This window comes from Rhinoderma darwinii, chromosome 1 (genome assembly GCF_050947455.1).
Source record: "Rhinoderma darwinii isolate aRhiDar2 chromosome 1, aRhiDar2.hap1, whole genome shotgun sequence".
Taxonomy (NCBI): domain Eukaryota; kingdom Metazoa; phylum Chordata; class Amphibia; order Anura; family Rhinodermatidae; genus Rhinoderma; species Rhinoderma darwinii.
In genome coordinates, this window is record NC_134687.1 from 535616254 (window position 1) to 535641620 (window position 25367).

Consider the following 25367-nt stretch of genomic DNA (forward strand, 5'->3'; position numbering starts at 1 on the left):
ATTATTGCCAGCGTTACACTTACAGGCAATTCAATAGACTGTGCCTCTGGCAGATAGGCAGGTACCTATAGCAGAGCTGGGGGCCTTTGTAAACCATTGGCACCCCGTGACCACCCAGCAGATCGCTAATGGGATGATAGAGGGAGCCCCTTCCCTCTGTCAAACTTTTTATATGTTGCGGTCAATAGTCACTATTGACATCAGCATATAATTGGTTAGACTGCTTGGATCAGATGTTTCTCTGCTCCTGGCTGTTACAGATTCTTTGCCCACACATACACTATGATGTGTGATATATATATATAGTATGATGGATAAGTATCTGCCTGTATTCCTCAGCATTGAGAACAACTGTAATTTCCGTGGTCGCTGACCACGAACTCCTTCCATCCGGTCAACGCCCTTACCTTCAGAGAGGTCTGCACATGCGGCCGTCCTGTTCCACTGTGACCAGCAGGGTGCGCTCGCGAGCTCAGTCCAGCCTTAAGGAGCCAGAGCTTATACAGGTGTGACATTGAGCTGATTGCTCCCAGATCATCCTGGACTAAAAGAAGGGCCCAGCCCCTTCCTGCCTTGCCTGAGCTTTGTTGTCATTACCCTAGTCTATCTATGCAAATGGTCTCCTAGTGTTTTCCAGTTCCCAGTGTTTCCCATTCCTGCTACCTGTAACCTGTATCCCGTGATATCCTGGTCAAGTGCCGTATGGAGTTGGAGCCGTGCTGCGCTGAGTACCACGCCTGTCCTGATACACCACGCCTGGTGCCTGCCTGCTTCCTAAGTCCCAGCTGAGACTGTCTTGCTACTGTCTGAGCCACCACAGGTACACCTATACGAACTATAGACTGTGACCTGTGTCCTGTTGGCCAGCTGCCATACCGTCAAGGCAATACGGTCCAGTGGGTCCACGTACTCAATGTGACAACGCCATTAATCCTGACCAAATACCCAACTCCTTGCGTTGAAATGCAGCCCGAAACTTGTAAGAAACCTCCATCATGCTTCACTGTTGCCTGCAGACACTCATTATTGTACCGCTCCCCAGTCCTTCAATGAACAAATTGCCTTCTTTTACTGTCAAATATTTCAAATTTTGACTCATCAGTCTAGAGCACCTGCTGCCATTTTTCTTCACCCCAGTTTCTATGTTTTCATTCATTCATTCATGGTCGAGTCACTTGGCCTGGTTTCCACGTCGAAGGTATGGCATTTTGGCCGCAATTCTTTCATGAAGACCACTTCTGGCCAGACTTTTCTGAACAGTAAATGGGTGTACTTGGGTCCCACTGGTTTTCTAAAGGAAGCATGATGTGTCTTTGATCTGCTGCAATCCACTGTGTCTATGGTCCTCAACATCGCCTGTTTCTTTGTTCTTCGTCAAAAGAACTTGAACATCACATCTGGAAACGCCAATCTGCTTTGAAATCTTTGCCTGGGAGAGATCCTTGCTGATGAAGTATAACTACCTTGTGTCTTTTTGTTGCGCTCAGTCTTGCCATGGTGGACCTGCGCCGTGACTGTTCTTCACCCATTGTAAGCCTCCTACACAGCTGTTTCTGTTACAGTTAATGATTGTGTTTCAACCTACATATGAAAATGACGATCATTATCATCTGTTTGGTATAATTAGTTAGTCATACACCTGACTATAAACTTACAAAATCAATGACTCTGTGCAAGTGAACCCAGAAGAATTTATGCGGTTTTGAAATCATAGGGTGGTCGCAACTAATACGGATTTAATTGAGATTTATTTTGAAGTTCATTCACTTAATTGCTAGAAAAAAACAACTATTACTGCTTCCATTTCTTTTAAAGCGTTCTGCAGCATTTTTCCACAACTGCCTGCAACTTTTGCACAATAAATATATATATATTCAAACAGAGAAAGCAGCAGCACTCAATCTCAATGACAGAAGGCTTACATATGTGAACGGGTGCCAGCAAGCAGTCCAGATCCTAGGACTGTATCAATATTCAGAAGAAATAAATCTTGCAGCACTCCAACAGGATGAATGAAAAAACTGTGATTTATTCAAGCCAACATACAGCGGTGCGACGTTTCAGTCCAACATTAGGACTTTTTTCAAGCTTTTTTCAATATAAATTTAACTTGATATATGAACACAGATTGATCACTGTAGATACTATAAGTATTTTTATATGCATTGTCATTTGATGACACGGTTGTTGTTTTTACTCTTTTGTATTAATGACGTACTAATGGGACTATTTGTGCAGTCCCCATATATACCACGAATTTTGTACACTAATAGCATGCTTGAAAAAGGCTCCTGCAATAGAGCCGAAACGTTGCACGAGGGCAAATAAAAACCTATTTTTTTTCACTTTGAACTGGAGTGTTGCCTATTCTTGGACATATATTAGAAGATTTTGGAACCGTGATCGGGTTCCTGAGGCGTGCACTCACTCATAAGTTATACTGGCCCTGCTGGATGGTGGACTTTCTATATATATATATATATATATATATATATATATATAAACAAACGCACACACGAACTAAAGCATTAATTTTAATTGAGCCGACTGTAACTTATAGCAATGATCAATAGTTTTGTGTTCTCTGGCACGCTCTTCTTTACAAAGTATATAATGTTATAAACCAGGCAGTAAGCTCAAGTTCTGAACTTTTATGTAGCATTTGCAAATTGAAAAAATAACATAAAAGATAAAGAGGAAAAAAGGATGACTGCTTTATCAGATAAATGAATGAGGTCTTTTATCTTCTGGTTTTAAGAGAGAGGCATCACATCCTACCTTAAAAAAGCTTCCCTTTCTTTATCGGCTCCCTCAATAAGAAGGGTCACTTTCCATCTGCTGAAAGCCCCTAGACCACTAGTGTGTGTCAGGTGTTCGCGCCATCTTTTTGGTGCAGATTGCATCTGAGGAGAATAATGGGCGTCTCTTTCCATTTTATATCCCCATTCGAAAGTCGTCTCCTCAAGCCATCTGCCGCTTTCTGCACTGTTAATTACGTACTCTTTAGTCAGTACCCATTTTCCTGGAAAGTAAATGGATTGTGAGCCAAGAAAAGAAAAGAAAAAAGTCGTGGGTACAACTAGTTAATGAAAAGGATGATCAGAACACCAATTAAATCTCATCCTCTTTAAAACAATTACAGAAAATGGGCCTCTAATAACCTCTGCAAAAAAAAAATATTACTTATTTAGATTTTTTTTCCCCAATATCAATTGAAATTAAAGCAAAAAATAATATTCATTAAAGTGTAAAAAAAAGAAAAAAAGAAAAAAGAAAAATATATTTTATCTAGTTTTTTTCCATTATTTCTTTTTTGACAACTTAGGGTAACATAACTACCCTGATCAATATATCACATTGGTAGTAGGGTTGTCACGATACCAGAATTTGGACTTCGATACCGATACTCCGTGTAGTATTGCGATTTCGATACCAAAACGATACTTTGCCAACAGTAATAAAAAAAAAAAAAAAAAAAAGTTCTTCCATTTTCTGATGTGAGGCGCGAGGTGTGATGGATTTGAATGTGCCTCACATTAATAGTAGTTAACCCCATTACTATTATTGTGAGGCGCATGGAGGTTAAATTCATCCCACCTCGTGCCTTACATTAATAAGTGAAAGAAAGAAGCTTTTATTTTATTTTTTTACAGCGTACAGATCATAAATGACACAAATTGTTGTGCAGGTTATTACGGCGGCGCCAATACCGAATATGTTCATATTTTATGTATTAAGACTTATTTTAATGTTTATTGTAAAAAAGGTGTATGTGTATTTTTTTAAATTTAATATTACTTGATGTTTTTAATTTATTTTTAAACTTTAATGTACTGGTATATATCTATATACTGATAGTAATGGACTGGTATATATCTATATACTGATAGTAATGTACCGGTATATATCTATACACTGATAGTAATGTATCGTTATATATCTATATACGGATAGTACACAGGCAGTTGTTAACACATACCTCAATATGCCCTAACAACAGGAAATATGGTAAGACAGCTCTGGATCCTTCAATGGACCCTGGGCTGTCTGGCCTACTAATGGTATGTCCATCAATCGCGTCACAGGAATTCCCTGTGATGCGATCCAAGAGGCATCCCCCTTCTCATTTTCCCCTGAATGCTGCAGTCAGCTTTGATCGCAGCATTCAGGGGAATAACGGCGGACATAAGAGGTTTCTCTGTTCTCCGCCGTTATAGAGCGGGGCTGCGGCTGTGTAATACAGCTATTACCCCGCTCCTGACATTAAGTGCGTGTGTGGTCAGCATGAGGTGATGCGGCCGGCGCTGCACTAATGAGAGGCGGTTCAGGCACTGAAGACAGAACATGGGGGTGTTTTGCAGTGCGCCCGCCATGTTCTGTCTTCAGTGCCGCCGCTCATTAGTGCAGCGCTGGACGCATCGCATCATCCTGATGGCGCGCACTTGTCAGGACTCCGGTGTGGGGCAATGGCTGTATAACACAGCCGCAGCTTCGCTCTCATACATTCAGGTGTTACAATGCTAAGCTGTGCGGCCGCACAGCTTAGTATTGAAATACATGAAATAACGGTATCGAACCGTTTGGGGGTGCACGGTATCGAAACAGTATCGAAGTTTCGATGCATCGTGCATCCCTAATTGGTAGATAACCAAATCAGTATGTCCTATGTCCATGGCACAGCAAAAACAACTGCATAACAATGAAGCGGTGGGGAAATCAAACTGCTGCTCCATTATCAGATTGCTATGGCTCATACAGGATACAATACTGCTGATATATTTATATATTATTGGACTGTTGATTGTGAAATTTCCTAATATAGAAGCGTATACTGAGTGCAGCATAGGATAGAGATGGGGCAAAGAACTTTATAGCATAGTTTAGAATATATCGTTTTACACGATTTAATGTTTTGAACCCAGTTCTGCTTCCCCATTACAAACGGAAAGACAGACAACTTTCCCTTTATACAAAAATCAAGCTAGTAAAGCTGTCAATCATTCTTTGTGGGCGGGTTAGGCCTGAAACACAGGCTCATACTTAATTTTCATGGCTTTTTGCAATAAAATAAAATCATTAAGTCAAACTATGTATGCCTGAGAAGATCAGCCCTCTGTCTTATGCAGACCTGGTGAATAGGTGAGAGATCTATTTGAGCTCTTTCACTGCCAAGAATTTATCAAATACATCAGCATTTTAAACGCTTGCTGCAACTAGAATATAAGGGACAGATTTTAGATTTTAGTATTATATTAAATCCCAGACTCTTCGCTTTCAAGTGATACCAGTATATTTAAGGTGCAGCACTCATTTGCAGTCGGGTAGGGTGCTCTCCAGGTTTGCGTGAGCCCTTGGGCAATAGAGTCACAATTGGCACCCTTATGCCTCAACTTCTTTCAGCCACAAAATATACAACAATAATGTCGCCAATCACATTTTCGTCATGGTTTTTGTTGCGTTTTGTTTTTGCGCTTGAAGTTTGATAGAAATGACAAATATATTTTCATATTTGTTATTTTCAAAGAATGCTTAAAAGAGTTTTCCCACGAGGGACATTTATGACATATCCACAGGATATCTCAAATGTCAGATAGATGCAGGTCCCACCACTGGGATCCACACCTATCTCTAGAACGGGCCGCTAAACTCTGTTATAACGCTTTGTGTTCCGGCTGATTTCTGACCATGAAGGAGAAAACAGCGTAGCTCGCTGAGCTATGCTGTTTCCGTATTCCCCATAGAACTAAATGGTAGTTACGGAAACCGAGGAGCTCGCCTGTAACACTGCTTCCATAACGGTCATTCACTACTATGGGAGTTACGGAAACCGCGTAGCTCAGCGAGTCACGCTGTTTCCGTAATTCCCGACCATGAAATTAGGAATAGTACGGGAGTCAGCGTAAGCACAACAAGCTAGAACCGGGTTTAGGGGGCCCTGTTCTAGAGACAGGTGCGGGTCCCAGAGGTGGGACCTGCATCTAACTTACATTTTTGACATACACTGTGGATATGTCATAAATGTCCCTCGTGGGAAAAATAATGCCATGTGTGAACAGAAGGATGGAGGCTGTATGCCGCAAAGTTTGTACTTTAATCTTTTTACTGCCGAATAATGTGGGTGCTGTACTTTTTAAGAAAGCCGGCAGAATATTTCCTTCCCACATTCATAGTTACATAGTTAGTACGGTTGAAAAAAGACATGTCCATCAAGTTCAACCAAGGGAGGGAAAAGGGAATAGCCATAACTTTTTTAATTTTATGTCAACATAGCTGTATTTCTCTGCCCGAACTTGCCAAGCTTGGGGAGCCGGCCCTAAAATCGGGGAGCAGCATTCAAAGTTTTACTTGTGTGTGTAAGGGAGGACATTGCAAGTGACAGCAGAAGAAAGATCACAGCCTGTTAGTGTCATCACTTCCCTAGTACAGTCTTCCAGTGCCCCCATGTTATCACCACTCTTACCATTAAGACAGGATATGTGCCCTTTTATCACCATATTTAAAGAGTCTTTTTTCTACTAAAGGAGCGAGAAGATGCACATCTAATCACCTCCTGTGCCTAATCGGACCATTTTTTTATTTTCCCAATGTGCAGGATGCTTACTTTTTAGAAAATATAGGGGTAAGGGGGATAATGAAAAAATATATATATTTTATAATTTAAGTTTTTTTTGTGTATTTCAAAAGTGTGCAAATGAACACGGCATAAAAAGGGTTACACAGACGCTGAAATGATAAGCTACCAGCATGGGGCATACAAATGTATATCAGAATAGTTACGTATAAGAGGCTGCAATTGGGTGTGTGTGATACCTGTGGTCATAAATCTTTTAGTATAATTTTTTAGAAGTGTGATTTATCCTGAAGTAGTCAGGTATTGATCTGAATCCAGTAGAACTGACCTGCTGCACAGGCTGCTAGCCACTTCTCACTTCTACTTGGTCTTTTTGCAATCAAATGCGTACAGTTTTCAAACTTCTGAAAAACAAATGGGTTAACCATTTAGCAGAAAAAAAAAATATGATCTTAAAGGTTAGGCCCAGTTCTCACCTCAGTTTTATGTTTTTGTTTTTTTTATATGTTTTTCTACTTTCTAAACAAAACAATGAAGCCTAGAGGGAAATTTCTTTCTTGGATCCATGCCCGGTTTTGGCTAGAAAACTGCACCAAAATGTAAATTGTGTAGTGAGCCTGAAAGTAAATTTCCACTTTTTAACAGCACATCCTTTTTAGGTCCCACATTCTGTGCCGATTGATTTGTTACTACATCTTTATAGAGGTCGGAGCTCTATTAATTTGATAAAAAACGCCAAATTCCTTTCATACTGCAGAGATAGCTTTATGAATGGAGCATAGGAGCTTACTTCATACTGTCTTATTATGGAGTTCAATGTATAAACCGTATGCATTAAGCTCCTAAACCCCCTCTAGTAGTGGAAGAAGGTAGCTAGAACTTTATCATATCCACGTGATATTCCATAAATGTCAATGATAGATGCACGTCCCAGCTCTAGGACCCGGACCAATCTACAAAATATTAGTCACCTGACCCCATTCTGCTTTGTGAGGCAGCCGCTGCTTATCGTATACAAGCGGAAAATGAATGGCGGCTGTTTCTGCAACTCCCATAGGAATGAATAAAGAAAGCCGCACACATGTCGTGGATAGGCCATAAATGTTTCAGTTGGGAAGAACCCTCTTTATGTTTGTCTAGTCATGAGATTTGGAGCTCTGTATGAGAAAAACCAGGGGCGTAGCTAGGGGGGGGGGCAAGCGGGGCATGTGCCCCGGGCGCAGTTCAGAGGGGGGCGCCAGCGCCACCTCCTCCTGCACTATAATTGTACCTGTGTCGCAAGGACACAGGTACAATTAGAAGCAATGAATGACCGGGCACGTTCCGTGCCCGGCCATTCAGCGTCTTTCCGTGAATGAAGCGACTGGTACCTTTTGTACCAGTGACGCTTCCATCGATGAAAGGCGCTGACTGACAAGGAAAGTCATCCTGCCCAGCAAATCAGCGCCTTTCATAGACGCTGCGTTCAACCCCCTGGATACATGCGCAGAAGAGAGCAGGTCTCCATGGCTGCCGGACGGCGTGGGAGCGGGAATAAGGTGAGTTTGAATAGTTGTTTTTTTTGTTTTTTTTTAAATTGTAATAGAAGTGTGGCTGTATCTGCGGGGGGGACTTTATCTACGGGGGGTGTCTATCTACAGGGTGACTATATCTACAGGGGGACTATATCTACAGGGCTGGGCTATATCTACAGGGGGACTATATCTACAGGGGGACTATATCTACAGGGCTGGGCTATCTACAGGGGGACTATATCTACAGGGCTGGGCTAGATACAGGGGGACTATATCTACAGGGGGACTATATCTACAGGGGGACTATATCTACAGGGGGACTATATCTACAGGGGGACTATATCTACAGGGGGACTATATCTACAGGGGGACTATATCTACAGGGGGACTATATCTACAGGGGGACTATATCTACAGGGGGACTATATCTACAGGGGGACTATATCTACAGGGGGACTATATCTACAGGGGGACTATATCTACAGGGGGACTATATCTACAGGGGGACTATATCTACAGGGGGACTATATCTACAGGGGGACTATATCTACAGTGGGACTATATCTACAGGGGGACTATATCTACAGGGCTGGGCTATATACAGGGGGACTATATCTACAGGGCTGGGCTATATACAGGGGGACTATATCTACAGGGCTGGGCTATATACAGGGGGACTATAACTACAGGGCTGGGCTATATACAGGGGGACTATATCTACAGGGCTGGGCTATATACAGGGGGACTATATCTGCTGGGCTATATACAGGGGGACTATATCTACAGGGGGGCTATATACAGTGGGACTATATCTACAGGGGGCCTATATCTGCTGGGCTATATACAGGGCTGGGCTATATACAGGGGGATTATATCTACAGGGCTGGGCTATATACAGGGGGACTATATCTACAGGGCTGGGCTATATACAGGGGGACTATATCTGCTGGCCTATATACAGGGGGACTATATCTACAGGGGGGCTATATACAGGAGGACTATATCTACAGGGGGGCTATATACAGGGGGACTATATCTACAGGGCTGGGCTATATACAGGGGGACTATATCTACAGGGCTGGGCTATATACAGGGGGACTATATCTGCTGGGCTATATACAGGGGGACTATATCTACAGGGGGCTATATACAGGGGGACTATATCTACAGGGGGGCTATATACAGGGGGACTATATCTACAGGGCTGGGCTATATACAGGGGGACTATATCTACAGGGGGGCTATATACAGGGGGACTATATCTACAGGGGGAATATATCTACAGGGCTGGGCTATATACAGGGGACTATATCTACAGGGCTGGGCTATATACAGGGGGACTATATCTGCTGGGCTATATACAGGGGGACTATATCTACAGGGGGGCTATATACAGGGGGACTATATCTACAGGGGGGCTATATACAGGGGGACTATATCTACAGGGCTGGGCTATATACAGGGGGACTATATCTACAGGGCTGGGCTATATACAGGGGGACTATATCTACAGGGGGACTATATACAGGGGGACTATATACAGGGGGACTATATACAGGGGGACTATATCTACAGGGCTGGGCTATATACAGGGGGACTATATCTACAGGGCTGGGCTATATACAGGGGGACTATATCTACAGGGCTGGGCTATATACAGGGGGACTATATCTACAGGGCTGGGCTATATACAGGGGGACTATATCTACAGGGCTGGGCTATATACAGGGGGACTATATCTACAGGGCTGGGCTATATACAGGGGGACTATATCTACAGGGCTGGGCTATATACAGGGGGACTATATCTACAGGGCTGGGCTATATACAGGGGGACTATATCTACAGGGCTGGGCTATATACAGGGGGACTATATCTACAGGGCTGGGCTATATACAGGGGGACTATATCTACAGGGCTGGGCTATATACAGGGGGACTATATCTACAGGGCTGGGCTATATACAGGGGGACTATATCTACAGGGCTGGGCTATATACAGGGGGACTATATCTACAGGGCTGGGCTATATACAGGGGGACTATATCTACAGGGCTGGGCTATATACAGGGGGACTATATCTACAGGGCTGGGCTATATACAGGGGGACTATATCTACAGGGCTGGGCTATATACAGGGGGACTATATCTGCTGGGCTATATACAGGGGGACTATCTACAGGGGGCTATATACAGGGGGACTATATCTACAGGGGGCTATATACAGGGGGACTATATCTACAGGGGGGCTATATACTGGAGTGGGCTGTCTATAGAGCACTATATACAGGGGTGGGCTATATAGTATATAGCCCCCTGTAGATATAGCCCACCCCTGTATATGGTGCTCCATAGATAGCCCACCCCAGTATATAGCCCCCCCTGTAGATATAGTCGCCCTGTATATAGCCCAGCCCTGTAGATATATTCCCCCTGTATATAGCCCACCCCTGTATACAGCCCACCCCTGTATATAGCCCCCCTATGTATAGCTCCCCCCACGTGTATAGCCCAACCCTGTATATAGCCACCCTCTTTAGATATAGCCCCCCTGTGTATAGCCCAGCCCTGTAGATATAGCCCCCTGTGTATAGCCCACCCCTGTAGATATAGCCCCCCTGTGTATAGCCCAGCCCTGTAGATATAGCCCAGCCCTGTAGATATATTCCCCCTGTGTATAGCCCAGCCCTGTGTATAGCCCAGCCCTGTAGATATGGTCCCCCTGTAGATAGCCCACCCCTGTAGATATAGCCCACCCCTGTATATAGTATCCCACAAATAGCTCCCCCTATAGTGCTCCACAGAAAGCCCACCCCTGTATATAGCCCCCTTGTACATATAGTCCACCCCTGTATATAGTGCTCCACAGATAGCCCACCCTTGTATATAGTATATACAGGGGTGGGCTATCTGTGGAGCACTATATACAGGGGTGGACTATCTAGTGGAGCACTATATACAGGGGTGGACTATATGTACAAGGGGGGGCTATATACAGAGGTGGGCTATATCTACAGGGGGGCTACATACATGGTTGGGCTATCTGTAGAGCACTATAGGGGGAGTTATTTATGGGACACTATATACAGGGGTGGTCTATATGGGGGCACTATCTACAGGGGCTCTATGGCAGGCACTATCTACAGGGGGCTCTATGGCAGGCACTATCTACAGGGGGCACAGTGTGTGTGTGTGTGTAGGACACGGTGTATGGTGCTATTATAATTAGAGGTGCAGTGTATGGCGCTATTATATTTAGGGGGACAGTGTGTGGTATAATGAGAACTTTATATTTATTTATAGGTGCAGAAATGTTGGAAAAGTGAGAAGCTGAAGACATCTGAGCGGCAAACTGCAGAAATGGTCTGTGACCGGGAGAAGTCATCATAGAGGTCTGGACCAAATGGAGAAAAAGAACTAGAATCTGAGACGTCACCGGTGAGTCACTTAATGTAAATGTTTATTCTGCCTCTAATCAGTAATGTAGTCACTGTATGATCTGCAGCGAGATGATGGGGGGTGTGATTATAATATGATTTATTTTTTGTGAAACAGCATCTCCCAGCATATCCTTACCATTGTTCGGGCCTTGCTGGGAGCTGTAGTTTTACGCCGTACAAACCTATACGGCAGGGGTTGCACTAAATTGAGCTGTATTTGTGCTGGTGTTGTATATATGTACCGAGCTTGGTTCTGGTGTTGTGTATAGAACCATATTGCTTGTGAAATGTACAAATAATTTTATGCTCGCGTTACATAAAAAGAAATGACACGTCGATTGGTAGAGAAGACAAACACGGCGATGGGGAAGGAGATGTCGGGAAAGAGGTTGGGGGGGGTGCCAAACTGAATCTTTGCCCCGGGTGCTGGAGAACCTAGCTACGCCTCTGGAAAAACTAAGCCATGACTGCTATAAAGTTATATTAAGAAATGAATCAGCACAGAATTATGGACTTATTTAAATAAAAAAATGGTATTCAAGAGTGTAGATTGCCTTTAAGGCTCATGCACATGGTCATATTATGGATCCATATATTTACTGGCAAGGATGGTATCGGCATCCTATCCTAGGGGGGATCAGGAAAGCCTTTCCTGATCTCCTAGGACGCAATTTAATTCTGCCCTTGCAACTAAATATACAGCATGTGCATGTGCAACAATACACTCATGACTTTAAAACCATTCTGTTTTTAATGTCTATCAGATTTAAAGGGATTTCAGAGAAAAACGCCTAAATCTGATGACGACTAATGGAACAAATGTTAAGTCAAAACTGATCATTTTAGTTAAATACACATACTGATAATCTTTAATAATCGCCACTACAGTCGTATCATTACCAATTATCATTATAATTATGGGCAGCCCAATGAACTTATTTATAGGAATTTATAGAAAAACACTTTAAAAATTGAAAACTTCTTCCCCAACAGGCCGCTTGGTAAAATTGTGGTAACGGCTAAATCAGTAAAGACAAATGGTAATAACCTACCCCTCCCCATAGATACTTTAACTTTTAACCCATTCCATTAAGCTTCATTATTACAAAAAAAATATACCCATCTACGTAGATGAGAAATAAATAAAAATAAACATGAGTGATGGGAAGGGCGCCCAGCACACGATGCCCTAGATGCTCTCAAGACCAGGCTGGCTTTGATCACATGATGTGGTTATGCCCAGTTATAGTCAACTTTTGGAAAGAAGTGACGCAAATAATGTCCTCAATTATGACCAATCCAATCCCGTGTGAACCAGGTCTCTGTTTATTGGGGCTGTTGGGAGAGGGGACGTGGACACACTATGAAGGTATCTTCCTGCGAGAAGCCCTGTTCTTAGCCAGAAAAGCGATAGCCATCCGATGGATGGGGGACACTTTTCCGGATGCATCATAATGGAAAAGCCTGGTCAATGCTATTCTCCCATATGAAAACATAGTATATAAGCATAGAGGATGTCAATATAAATTCTTGAAAATTTGGGGAGAGTGGTGTTCCGCGCCTCTTACGTCCTTCAGCGTGGGCGACCTAGAGAATCCTTACCATTTCACGTAGGAGGGAATTGAGATTTATTTGGCTAGGTATTAACTACCCTAGGTGTGATAATGGAGCATGGATCTGGTAAATAATTGCGACTTGTATGTTTGCAGGTTCACAAATAAGTGGGACACTGACCTGCCTGCGTGCAGTGAATATTCAGAGTCTCCTGTGACTCACCTTCATGTATAAATGTATAAAGCAAACTATGGTTTCTAATGTGCATTCATGGTATGCAGGAACGTTAATGTTAATGCTACTGTTTTGTTTTTTACTGATGATTTCTGTATGCACTATTACAATAAACCGAGTTTTAAAAAAATAAAAATAAACATGAGTGGAAGGGGGGGGGGGGGGCTGTGACAACTTTACTGTCATTTCTATGAAGAAAGGTTTCCATCATAAAGAGAGGAAAAGCTACTACTGTATGTATGCTTAGGAAATACAATACAGTACTTCTTATACATACATTGTTGTCTCACCTCAGAATCAATAAAAACACAGGGAAGATTGCAGAGTAGATGGATCAGTGTTTCTTTCTCTGTATCTCTAAAACCGGTTAACTGGACAACATGCTTCCCGAAAGTCACTGCCATCTAAAAGACAAAGTATGAAGAAAGGAAAGGACAGAGAATGTAAAAACGTACAGGAGGAGAACATTTTCTATTAAAATAAAAAAAATGGAGTGCAGATTTACAGTACTATTATCTGCTTTCATTTAAATTTCTACCTTGAGATTGTGAACCTTCATATTAGTTCAGTTTACCTTAGGGACTGTGGAAATCATTCACAATACACAAACTTAATGAAACTTACCAAAATAGGACATTGAGGACATTGCACCCACTGAACAGACCCCAAACTCCCGTTTAGGTGCGTCGGATCACAGCATGCGCCACATGCATATTATACATGATTGGTTAAGATTCACCATGTAACCGATGCACCTTTCAGCATTAAACCGGTGTTATTCTGATTGTGGATTAGAAAGCTAGAAGATGCTCTATGAAGGTGATAGTTTGTTTTCTATCTAGATATTGATGGAGAATCTAACTAAAATGTAAAACAATTACTATTCAAATAATTAGCCAGGGTATAAATGATTCCATTAAAGCGTATGCCTCTATTTGAGCACCATTTTACATGCATAAATAAGCTTATCTTGTACAGATCCCAAGTGACCATGTGTAGGTCCGTACGACGATAGGACATGTCTCTCAACTATGGTGGATGCGTGACATCGCGTCCCACATCGCTGAGCACGGATGCACCTCGGACGTGAAAAACGGTAGTTTTTCACGTCCGAGATTCGCAGCGCTTGTCTGAATCAGGCCTAAGGTGGATTCACACTGAAACTGATCCACAAAAATCTTGCTCATTTGATTTCATGCTGCACTAGAGGGTGACTAATCCAATTTCCATACAGGGAAGCTCAAATCATAAAACTACTGGTGCTCTAAAAAAGTGGCCATTAAGTATATGTTGGGCTAGGTTCTCACTTCGTGGTCAAAATGCGTTAACGAAAATCAAGGCAAAAAGGCACAGTTTTGCCACAACTTGTGGCAAAACAATGCATTTTGAATGTGTGGTGAGAAGCCATCTTAAGGATGGGATTCTACAAGGCATTTTTGCTGCTTTTTTTTTTTTTTTTTTTTTTTTTTTTTCAACAGCAGCAAAAAGATGCATTGACAAACACACATGCAGTTTTTCCATTGAGCTTTTTATAGGTGTTTCAACATTAAACACCTGCATACAAAATTGGAAACTATATGCCCAGCGTGGCAAAGCGTCCACGGGTACAACAAGCAGAACCACATATAACATCTGCACAGCACTCAACCAATTAAGGTACAGCCTGACAGACTGTGTAAAAACACTTCGACTGGGTTCACACGTCGCGGTCAAAACCGTGCGGTTTTCCCGAAATGTTGCATAAAATGGTGTGTTGCCGTAAATCGCGCCAAAGACTAATTTTTGACCGTGAAGTGAAAACCCAGTTTTAGAAAACTACGTACACCAACATTAGCCATTGTTTTGCTGCAGCTCTAAACAAAACACAGGTAAAAAAACCAGCAAAAACACTGTGTGGAATCCCAGCCTAATGCTTGGAAAGCTAATTATAATTCATGAGTATTAACCAGCCTTACATTTTTATTAATCTACTCAACTGGAATTGTGAATTCTCAGCTAATTCATAGTTGAATGCGGTTATAAAAAGCCGAAGGAGTTAATATTTCCTTTTTAAGTAATCTAAGGTATTTGATTGACATATGCAAGCTTTGAATACAGCACTAATTATTCAACTACTGTCAAGTTCATCAGAAAAATCAATTACTTTTAAAGTGATTTATGTGAAACTGTGAACTGTGCTAGAAAGTTCACTTTGAAGACGACATTGCAGATAGGAAAGGAAAAATGAGAATAAAGCTTTTAACAACGGCCTATTAGAGATAAGATGTCATGTTCCTAATTGGAATGTGGCAAATGTTCTAGATTCTGTTAAAATTGTTAGAGTAAAAACAACAGACTCCTGTTTTATCCTGATGTCCATCTTCATTGTCAGATCATAATGATTAAGAGAACACAGATTACCCCTAAAAATACATGTATAACTCACTGACGTCTACAGAATGACGTAGTAGCAGCAAGTGTTGCATTTATCCACAATAAATACTTGTATAATAAGATAGGCGACATCTTCAACAACCCTCAGATGGTTATGGAACACGGACGGTCACATTACACCTCCATGAGATTTTATGACCTCCCATTCTAAATCCATAGGCAATAATATGCAGTTGGTCCACCCTTTGGAACATTAAACAGCTTCCACTCTTCTGGGAAGGATCTCTACAAGATTTTGGAGTGTCGGTGGGATTTTTTTCTGATACTGATCAGATACCGATGTTGGTCTAGAGGGCTTGGCTCGCATTCTTCGTTCTACTTCATCCCAAAGGCGTTCAATGAGGTCGAGGTCAAGACTCTGTGCGGGCCAGTTCAGTTCTGCCACACCAAGTTCACCCAACCATGCCTTTATGGACCTTGTTTTGTTAACTGGTGCACAGTCATTCTGGAACAGAAAATGGCCTTCCACAAATAGTACCCAAAAAGTTGGAATCAAACAGTTGTCTAAAATGTCTCAGTATTCTGAAGCAATAAGATTTCCTACACTGGAACGAAGGGAAACCTCTGAAAACCCCATAGCATTATCCCTCTTCCCCCAAACTGTACAGTTGGCGCAATGCAGTCAGGCAGGTAACGTTCTCCTGGAATTCGCCAAACCCAGACTCATGCATAAGACTGCCAGATAGAGAAGCGTCACTCCACAGAACACCGTTCCAATGTTGTTGAGTCCAGTGGCGACGTGCTTTACACCAATTCAATGCTTGGCATTGTACTTGTTGATTTAGGGCTTGCTGATCAGCCACGGTCACGGAAACCCATTCCATGAAACGCCCAGCGCATAGTTTTTGTGCGGAGGTTAATGCCAGAGGAGGTTTAGAACTCTGCAGTTATTGAGTCAGTAGTCCGTTAACTACTTTAATGCACTATGCGGCTCAGCAGTCTGTGACTTTACGTTGTCCTTAGTGAGTTGCGGTGGTTCCTAAACGCTTCCACAGTTCCTATGTTTTCGTGCATAGTTGAGTCGGTTGGCCTTTTTTCCACGTCGTAGGTACAGCTTTTTGGTCGCAATTCTCCCATTAAGACCACTTCTGGCCAGACTTCTCCGAACAGTAGATGGGTGTACCTGGGTCCAACTGGTTTATATCAGCTCTAAGCTGACAGCACTTCTGGACATCTTCCGATTTCTAATGGAAGCAAGCATGATGTGTCTTTGATCTCCTGCACCAAGTTTCCTTGGCCAACTACTGCGTCTACGGTCCTCAACGTTGCCCGTGTCTTTGTATTTCTTCTTCAAAAGAGCTCGAACAGCACATCTTGAAACCCAAGTCTGCTTTGAAATCTTTACTCGGGAGAGACCTTGCTGATGCTGTATAACTACCTTGTGTATTGCTGCTGTTCTCAGTCTTGCCATGGTGGACCTGTGACATGAAACGGTCTTATATAACCTCACCTTTGTATCAGAGTTTGGCTGTTCCTCATCCTGTTTTAAGCTTCCTACACAGCTGTTTTTGTTACAGTTAATTACTGTTTCAACCTATGTATGAAAATGATGATCATTATCAGCTGTTTGGTATAATTGGTTAATCATACACCTAAATATAATCCTACAAAATCCATGACCTTGTGCAAGTGTACCTAGAAGAATGGATGTTGTTTTGAAGACAAAGGGTGGTCACACCAAATACTGATTCGTTTTAGATTTATCTTCTGTTCATTCACTTTGTATTTTGTTAATTAATTACAAAAAACTATTAACACTTCTATTTTTGAAAGCATTCTTACTTTGCAGCATTTTTCCACAACTGCCTAAAATGTTTGCACAGTACTTAGAGATAGATCGATAGATAGATAGATAGGATACACAGTGTATATATAAAAAAGTCTACACACTCCCTGTTAAATGCCAGGTTTTTGTCATGTTACAAAATCAGTCCAAGATGAATCATTTCAGAACTTTTTCCACCTTTAGGCCTGATTTACACGAGCGTGTGCGTTTTGCGCGCGCAAAAAACGCTGCGTTTTGCGCGCGCAAAAGGCATTTGACAGCTCCGTGTGTCATCCGTGTATGATGCGCGGCTGCGTGATTTTCGCGCAGCCGCCATCATAGAGATGAGGCTAGTCGATGCCCGCCCGTCACTGTCCAAGGTGCTGAAAGAGCTAACTGATCGGCAGTAACTCTTTCAGCACCCGCGACAGTGAGTTTCGATCACAATATACACCAACCTGTGAATCAAAAAAAGACATTCATACTTACCATGAACTTCCTGCTTCCTCCAGTCCGGTCTCCCGGCCGTTGCCTTGGTGACGCGTCCCTCTCTTGTCATCCGGCCCCACCTCCCAGGATGACGCGGCAGTCCATGAGACCGCTGCAGCCTGTGATTGGCTGCAGCTGTCACTTGGACAGAATTGTCATCCCGGGAGGTCAGACTGGAGGAAGAAGCCGGGAGTTCTCGGTAAGTCAGAACTTCTTTTTTTTTTTACACGTTCATGTATATTGTGATCGGAAGTCACTGTCCAGGGTGCTGAAACAGTTTAACTCTTTCAGCACCGTGGCCAGTGACTGTCTCCTGCCGTCGCGTACCCGAACATTTTTTGCCGGGTTCGGTCAAAACGAGTTCGGCCGAACCCGGTGAAGTTCGGTTCGCTCATCTCTAATTTGACACTCCGTTTGGATGTTTGTAAACAGAAAAGCACGTGGTGCTTTACTGTTTACATTCATCCTTTTGACAGCTCTTGCGCGAATCACGCAGTTCGCACGGAAGTGCTTCCGTGCGGCATGCGTGGTTTTCACGCACCCATTGACTTCAATGGGTGCGTGATGCGTGAAAAACGCACGATTATAGAACATGTCGTGAGTTTTACGCAACGCACTCACGCTGCGCAAAATTCACGCATCGTCTAAACTGCCCCATAGAGTAATATAGGTGCGTATGACACGCGTGAAAAGCACGCGCGTATATTACGCTCGTGTAAATGAGGCCTTAATGTCACTTATAATCTGTAAAACTATATTGAACAACAACCTGAAATCTTTTAGGGTGGAAAAATAAAAGTTAAGAACAAAAATAATGTGGTTGCATAAATATGCACACCTTTGAACGAATACCTTGTTGAATTACTCTTTGACTTTGATAGCATTCAGTCTTTTTGGGTAGAAGTCTATCAGCATGGCACATCTTGACTTGGCAATTGTTGCCCACTCTTCCTTGCAAATGCGCTCCAAATCTGTCAGATTACGAGGGCATCTCCTGTTTACAGCCCTCTTCAGGTCACCCCACAGATTTTCTTTCGGACTCACGTCTGGGCTCTGGTTGGGCCATTCCAAAACTTTGATCTTCTTTTGGTGAAGCCGTTCTTTTGTTGATTTGGAGGTATGCTTTGGGTCGTCGGGCTGAAAGGTGAAATTCCTCTTCATCATCTTCAGCTTTTTAGCAGAGGCCTGCAGGTATTGTGTCAATATTGACTGATATTTGGAACTGTTCATAATTCCCTCCACCTTGACTAAAGCCCCAGTTCGAGCTGCAGAAAAACAGCCCCAAAGCATAATGCTGCCTCCACCATGCTTCACTGTGGCTATGGTGTTCTTTTGGTGATGTGCAGTATTGGCTTTGCGCCAAACATACCTTTTGGAAAAGTTTAACCTTGGTCTCATCAGACCAGAACACGTTTTCCCACATGCTCTTGGCAGACTTCATGTAGGTCTTTGCAAAACATAGCCGGGCTTGGATGTTTTTCTATGTTAGAAAAGGCTTCCGTCTTGCCACCATACCCCACAGCCCAGACATGTGAAGAATACGGGAGATTGTTGTCACATGCACTACTCAACCAGTACCTGCCAGAAAGTCCTGCAGCTCCTTTAAGGTTGCTGTGGGCCTCTTGGTAGCCTCCCGGACCAATTTTTGTCTGGTCTTTTCATCAAGTTTTGAGGGACGTCAAGTTCTTGGTAATGTCACTGTTGTGCCAAATGTAATCCACTTCTTGATGACCGTCTTCACTGTGTTCCATGGTATATCTAATGCCTTGGAAATTCTTAGGTACCTTTCTCCTGACTGATGGCTTTCAACAATCAGATCTCTGATGTGTTGTAAGCTCTTTACGGACCATGGCTTTTGCGGTCACATGCAGAAAAGAAAATTTCAGGAAAATCCTAATAAACCAGCTGAACTTCATATGGGGTTACTCCGAATCACTTTAAATAACGGCAGCTGTGAACGGACTACTATTTAACATGAGCTTAAATGTAATTGGCCAATTCTGAACAACCACATCCCCAATTATAAGGGGGTGTTCACACTTATGCAACCACATTGTGTTTTGTTATTTTTATTTTTCCCCTCTAAATGATAGCAGTTGTTTTTCCAATGGAATTGTGCAGATTATGGGTCACATTAAAGGTGGAAAAAGTTCTGAAATTATTCATCTTGTACTGATTCTTTGACATGACAAATACCTGGCAATCTAACAGGGGGTGTGTAGACTTTTTATTGTGTGTGTGTGTGTGTGTGTGTGTGTGTGTGTGTGTGTGTGTGTGTGTGTATTTATTACATACACACAGAAAAGGGTGAGCTACAGTATAATGAAACTGATACTATGTCTCATATTATGCTCATGGTTTTGTTAGACCCCAAAGGAAAAAAGAAATACTAGTCTAACACAATTACAGTTGTTGCTCTTCTAATCCTGAAAGTCAATCTACAGTGAACAAGAAGCTCATATCAAGCTCTTGGCAGCTTGAGTTAAAATTAAAAGGCATACTTAACAGTGGAGACTGTCAAGTGTGGAAATAATATTTGTCCAGCTGGACAGCTTTCTTTTGTAGTGTCTAAATGAATGTTGAGATTCCGTCTTCTTGAAAGCTCCGGTGTCAGGAACTTAATGTGGACTGTTTGTGATTTGACAGGGATTATTAAAATCAGATGAAGTGAAGGGAAGCGAATGTGAGAAGACAAAATTGACAGTGACACTCTCTATTATTTGGAGCTAGGATCATGATGACTTTTTTGATATGATGGGTTCTAAATTTTAGATTTTTTTTAACAATTGCTAACCAGAAAACAAAGTCAAATGTATTTTCTCGTAATGATTATACAGATCAATTTTGCACTAAATGATTCTTTTCATATAAGGTTAGCCTTCCATTATCATATCCTGACATTAGGGTATAATGTCGGATTAGCAAGAAGGTAGAGGAGAAAGCAGGAAGTAAACAGACTATACATGAAAATCCACACCCAAAAAGATACATGCATTAGAATATTTGCACATTTCTGTTACGTCTGTTACTCACCCCGCCCGTTTCCAACGGCACCGTCCCACCATCCGGCTGCAGTCCCCGCCGATGGCTGCATGCTTTTTCTCCTCTTTATTCTGCAGTGCCAAGGGATACAGATTGGCGCCACCAGAGTGGATAGCCGTTTCCAAAAGATATCTTTCGGGAAAAGGAATGCGCCTTTGGTATCATCATCTGGCCCCAACCTTCAATAAGCTTGACACCGGTTGAGCCCATGCAATTGGGCCACACTTTCTTGTTTCCGCAAGAGGGGACTTGTTGGATGACCAAAACCTTTTTCTCTATTGTAAGCATCTTGTTTCTAGTTGTCCTGTGCGTTCAGTGAAACAGAAAAAAATTTAACGTTTCAGTGAGCATGGTGAGATCACTTTGGGTCTAACTCTTTCTTTCCTTGGTAGTAGGTATTAAGCTGCTGGTTCCTATTACTTTAAATTTCAAGACTCCTCACAATTCCTGTTTGGCTTTTGTAGATTATGGTGTTGCCGAAATTATAATTGACTATATCTTTGCCGAGGAACTTCAGATTCCCCTGTTGCCCCTACAAGAACCCCTTTGTCTCACCTCTTTCAACATATCACTTATCCCTAAGGATACATTCATCACTGAACTGCTCCAGTTCACTTCCAAGTGGGAGCCCTCTAATATGTAGGAATTTCGTTCCTTGTACTCCCTCATTATGAAAGTCTGGTGTGGCTGGGGTTACCCTGGCTTAGATAGCAATCTCCTTAACCAGGAGTGGAAGGATCATCCGCTAGGGGTTCCTACTGTTTACAGCTCTGCCATACAGATCTGAGTCGTTCCTGTTTGCTCCCACTTGGGTCGGTTATGCAGCATACGACATTCCTCTACCATATTAGGACATTGCGAATGTGTTCTCCAAACAAAGGGATGAGACTCTTCTGGAAAATCACTCCTATAATTGTGCCATTCTTGTGCTTCCAGATCTCGATCCACCCAGGAGTAGAGTTTACCCTCTGTCCCTACCTGAGACGGAGACAATGTGTGCTTTTATTAAAGAAAATCTTGAGCGGATTCATCCGAAAGTCGTCCTTGCCTCCAGGAGCTTCATTATTCAGTGTTAAGAAGAATTAAAACCCTTGAGACAATGCAATGATTATCGCGGTCTGAGCAAGATTACAGTGAAGACCCGGCATCCAATTACTCTCATCTTAGAACTATTTTATTATAGTTGGAAAAGATTCTATTTGAGCAACAAGAACTACGCTTACTGAGTTACACAATTTCTTTCAGAGGTCTTCAAATGGATCCGGACAAGGTTTCCGTCCTTAAACTGGCCGTAGCCTGTGGGGCTCTAAACTCTACAGAAATTCCTTAGCTTTGCAAACTGCTACCATCAATTTATTCAGGAGTTCTCCCAGGTTGTTTCACCTCTCAGTGCTAAAACCAGTGCTAACAGAGGAGACTGACCAGCTACTGCGGTGTAAGCCTTTTATAATCTCAAAACCTTCTGTGCGTCTGCTCCGGTTTTCGATTATCTGAATTATGGCAGGCCGGTCTTCCTGGAGGTCGATGTCTCTTCCATTAGGGTAGGTGTTGTACTTTCCCAGCATTCGGAGAAGGAAAACTAACTTCATTTCGAAGAGATTCTCCATTTGTAGGATTTACACTTAGTTACACTGCCTGGTTTACATTTAGCAATACAACTGGCTCAGGCTTTCTTCAAGGAAGTAATTGGCATTCATGGCCTTTTACGTCATATAGTCTCCGATCGCAGTGTCCAGTTTCTATCCAGGTTCTGGAGAGCTTTGTACAATGCCATGAAGATTTCAAAGTTTTTCCCATGCTTATCATCCCGTAGATAGCGCTAAACGCCCCTGTAGATAGCGCCACTGAAATTCCCTCTAGGAGCATAATTCTGCTCCTAGAGGGAGCCCCTGACGTCAGTGTCCATATGGATAGGGACATCAGGGGCTCCATCTAGGAAGAGCAGAATTCACAACTCTGGCTAGGGATTCCGCTCCCAGAGGGAGCTTTAGTGGCGGTATCTACCGGGGGGGGGGGGTAAGTGGCGCTATCTACAGAGGAGTGTGGCACTATATGGGCACTATCTACAGGGGACACTGTGGCACTATCGACATGGGCACTGTCTGGCACTATCTCTATAGTGGGCACTATAGAACAATATACATGGGCACTGTGGTGTTTTCAGGGGGTTGGGACAAAAAAACAAAAACCCTGAAAAATGAAATTCGTATGATTTTCTTTATTTTTTTTAACAGTCAAGAAAAAAACAGATGGCAAACAGCGGTTAAAAACGGTCACGCGGCCAGGAAATTGATGAAAATTTTGAGACACACTGATAACAGTCGATCCGTTTTAAATGGACGTTTTTTTTTCACTGTCATGTAAATAAAGCCTTATAGCCTTCTTCACTCTCCCTCCCCAATTACATATAGAGAAAAGAGACCACAGCACTCAAAGTAGAAACAATTTTGTTTTCTTTAATTCATCAAAACATGGACATGCAACGTTTCAACCCTGACAGGGTTGAAATGTTGCATGGCCATGTTTTGATGAATTAAAGAAGACACATTTTTTTTTCTACTTTGAGTGCTGCGGTGTCTTTTCTCTGTATGGATCTGTGATTTCTTTTGGACCGGGGATACTTACCTGCGTGCACTCCCCAATAAGTTGTGATATTGTTGTTCCGTCTCCATTGCTGGTTGTGCTGCTGGATATCCAAGTTTTCTCCCCACTTACAGCAATCCTGGCTGACGGATAGAGAAGACTAATTGTTACAGAACTACAACAGTGTGTATATATATATATATATATATATATATATATACGTACATACATATATATATATATACATACATACATACATACACACACACACACACACAATTGTATTGAAAAAACAAAACTGAAATCTTTTAGGGTGGAAAAATAAAAATCAAAAATAATGTAATTGCATAAATATGCACACCCTTACACTAATACTTTGTTGAATTACACTTTGACAGCATTCTGTCTTTTTTGGTAGAAGTCGATCAGCATGGCACATCTTGACTTGGCAATTGTTGCCCACTCTTTCTTGCAAAAGCACTCCAAATCTGTCTGATTTCAAGGGCATCTCCTGTGTACAGGTGAAACAGATTTTCCATGGGACTCATGTCTGGGCTCTGGTTAGGCCATTCCAAAACTTTGATCTTCTTCTGGTGAAGCCATTCTTTAGTTGATTTGAAGATATACTTTGGGTCGTCGTCGTGCTGAAAGGTGAAAGTCCTGCATGTTTTGTGCCAATATTGACTGATATTTGGAACAGTTTATAATTCCCTCCACCATGACTAAAGTCACAGTTCCAGCTGCAGAAAAGCAGCCCCAAAGCATAATCCTGCCTCCACCATGCTTTGTGCCATATGTACCTTTGGAATTATGGCCAAAAAGTTCAACCTTGGTCTCATCGGACCATAACACGTTATCCCACATGCTTTTGGCAGACTTGATGTAGGTCTTTGCAAAACATAAACCGGCTTGGATGTAGGGCTGGGAGATTTTGACAAAAAATTAAATCTAGATTTTTTTTTCAACGCTATGGAGTGATCTTCAATTTGAATCGCGATTTTCTTATTACTATTAAACAAAAACTGAAAAAAATACCAAGAGATAATTTAAATAAGAACTCCCATGAACATTTTTATTTCTTTGCCCGTTTGTAATAGGCATCTTGTACATGTATATATTTATTTCCTCACCGAGCTCATCTAGCTATTAATACATAGGCTCCGTTCGGCTCCGCCATGCAGGCAAAGCGGCAGTGAAATGGCAGAAATCTTCACTTTGTGCCCCCATAAAGAACTTAGGCCCCCAGGTTGTACCACTATAGATTTAGTTCCCACTGTAGATAGTGCCACACAGCCCCCTCCCTGGGATTGTCACATATCCCCCCTCCCAGGTAGTGCCACACAGCACCCCTCCCTGGTAGTGCCACACAGCACCCCTCCCGCCCCCTCTCTCCTCTAGGATAGGAGTGGAATCCCCAACCAGAGCATTGGCCAGGGATTCCACTTCAGAAGGAGCCCCCATATGTCACTGTCCATATATGGCACTGTCCATACTAGCACTCTGCCTGGGACACTGCTCTGCTCCTGCCATCACAGTCGCTATATGGACCGTGATGTCAGGGGCTTCGGCACCAATCTCCATTTACATTCTCTCCCCATCCCGTTTCTGACTGACCTCCAGCCATTTGGAGGTCTGACTGACCTCCAGCCATTCATAAGCTGCCAGCCAATAGAAGACTAACAGATGAAGTACTGGCATGCCATGCCAGTACTGCGGAGCATTACGTCAGGCAGCTAGATGACGA

At 42.6% G+C, this 25367-nt stretch overlaps 1 protein-coding gene across 3 annotated transcripts in view; it reads right to left on the minus strand.

Annotated features, from left to right (window-relative positions):
- The window catches only part of SLF1 (SMC5/6 complex localization factor 1), a 168912-nt gene that overhangs the window by 128034 nt on the left and 15511 nt on the right, over nt 1–25367 (minus strand). For all 3 annotated transcript variants that reach the window (XM_075837184.1, XM_075837192.1, XM_075837177.1), the window contains exons 2-4: nt 13602–13715; nt 6900–6975; nt 2779–3022 (exon numbers count right to left, since the gene is read on the minus strand). In XM_075837184.1, coding sequence (XP_075693299.1) covers nt 2779–3022; nt 6900–6975; nt 13602–13715 — 434 coding nt within the window. The remainder of the gene's footprint in view (nt 1–2778; nt 3023–6899; nt 6976–13601; nt 13716–25367) is intronic.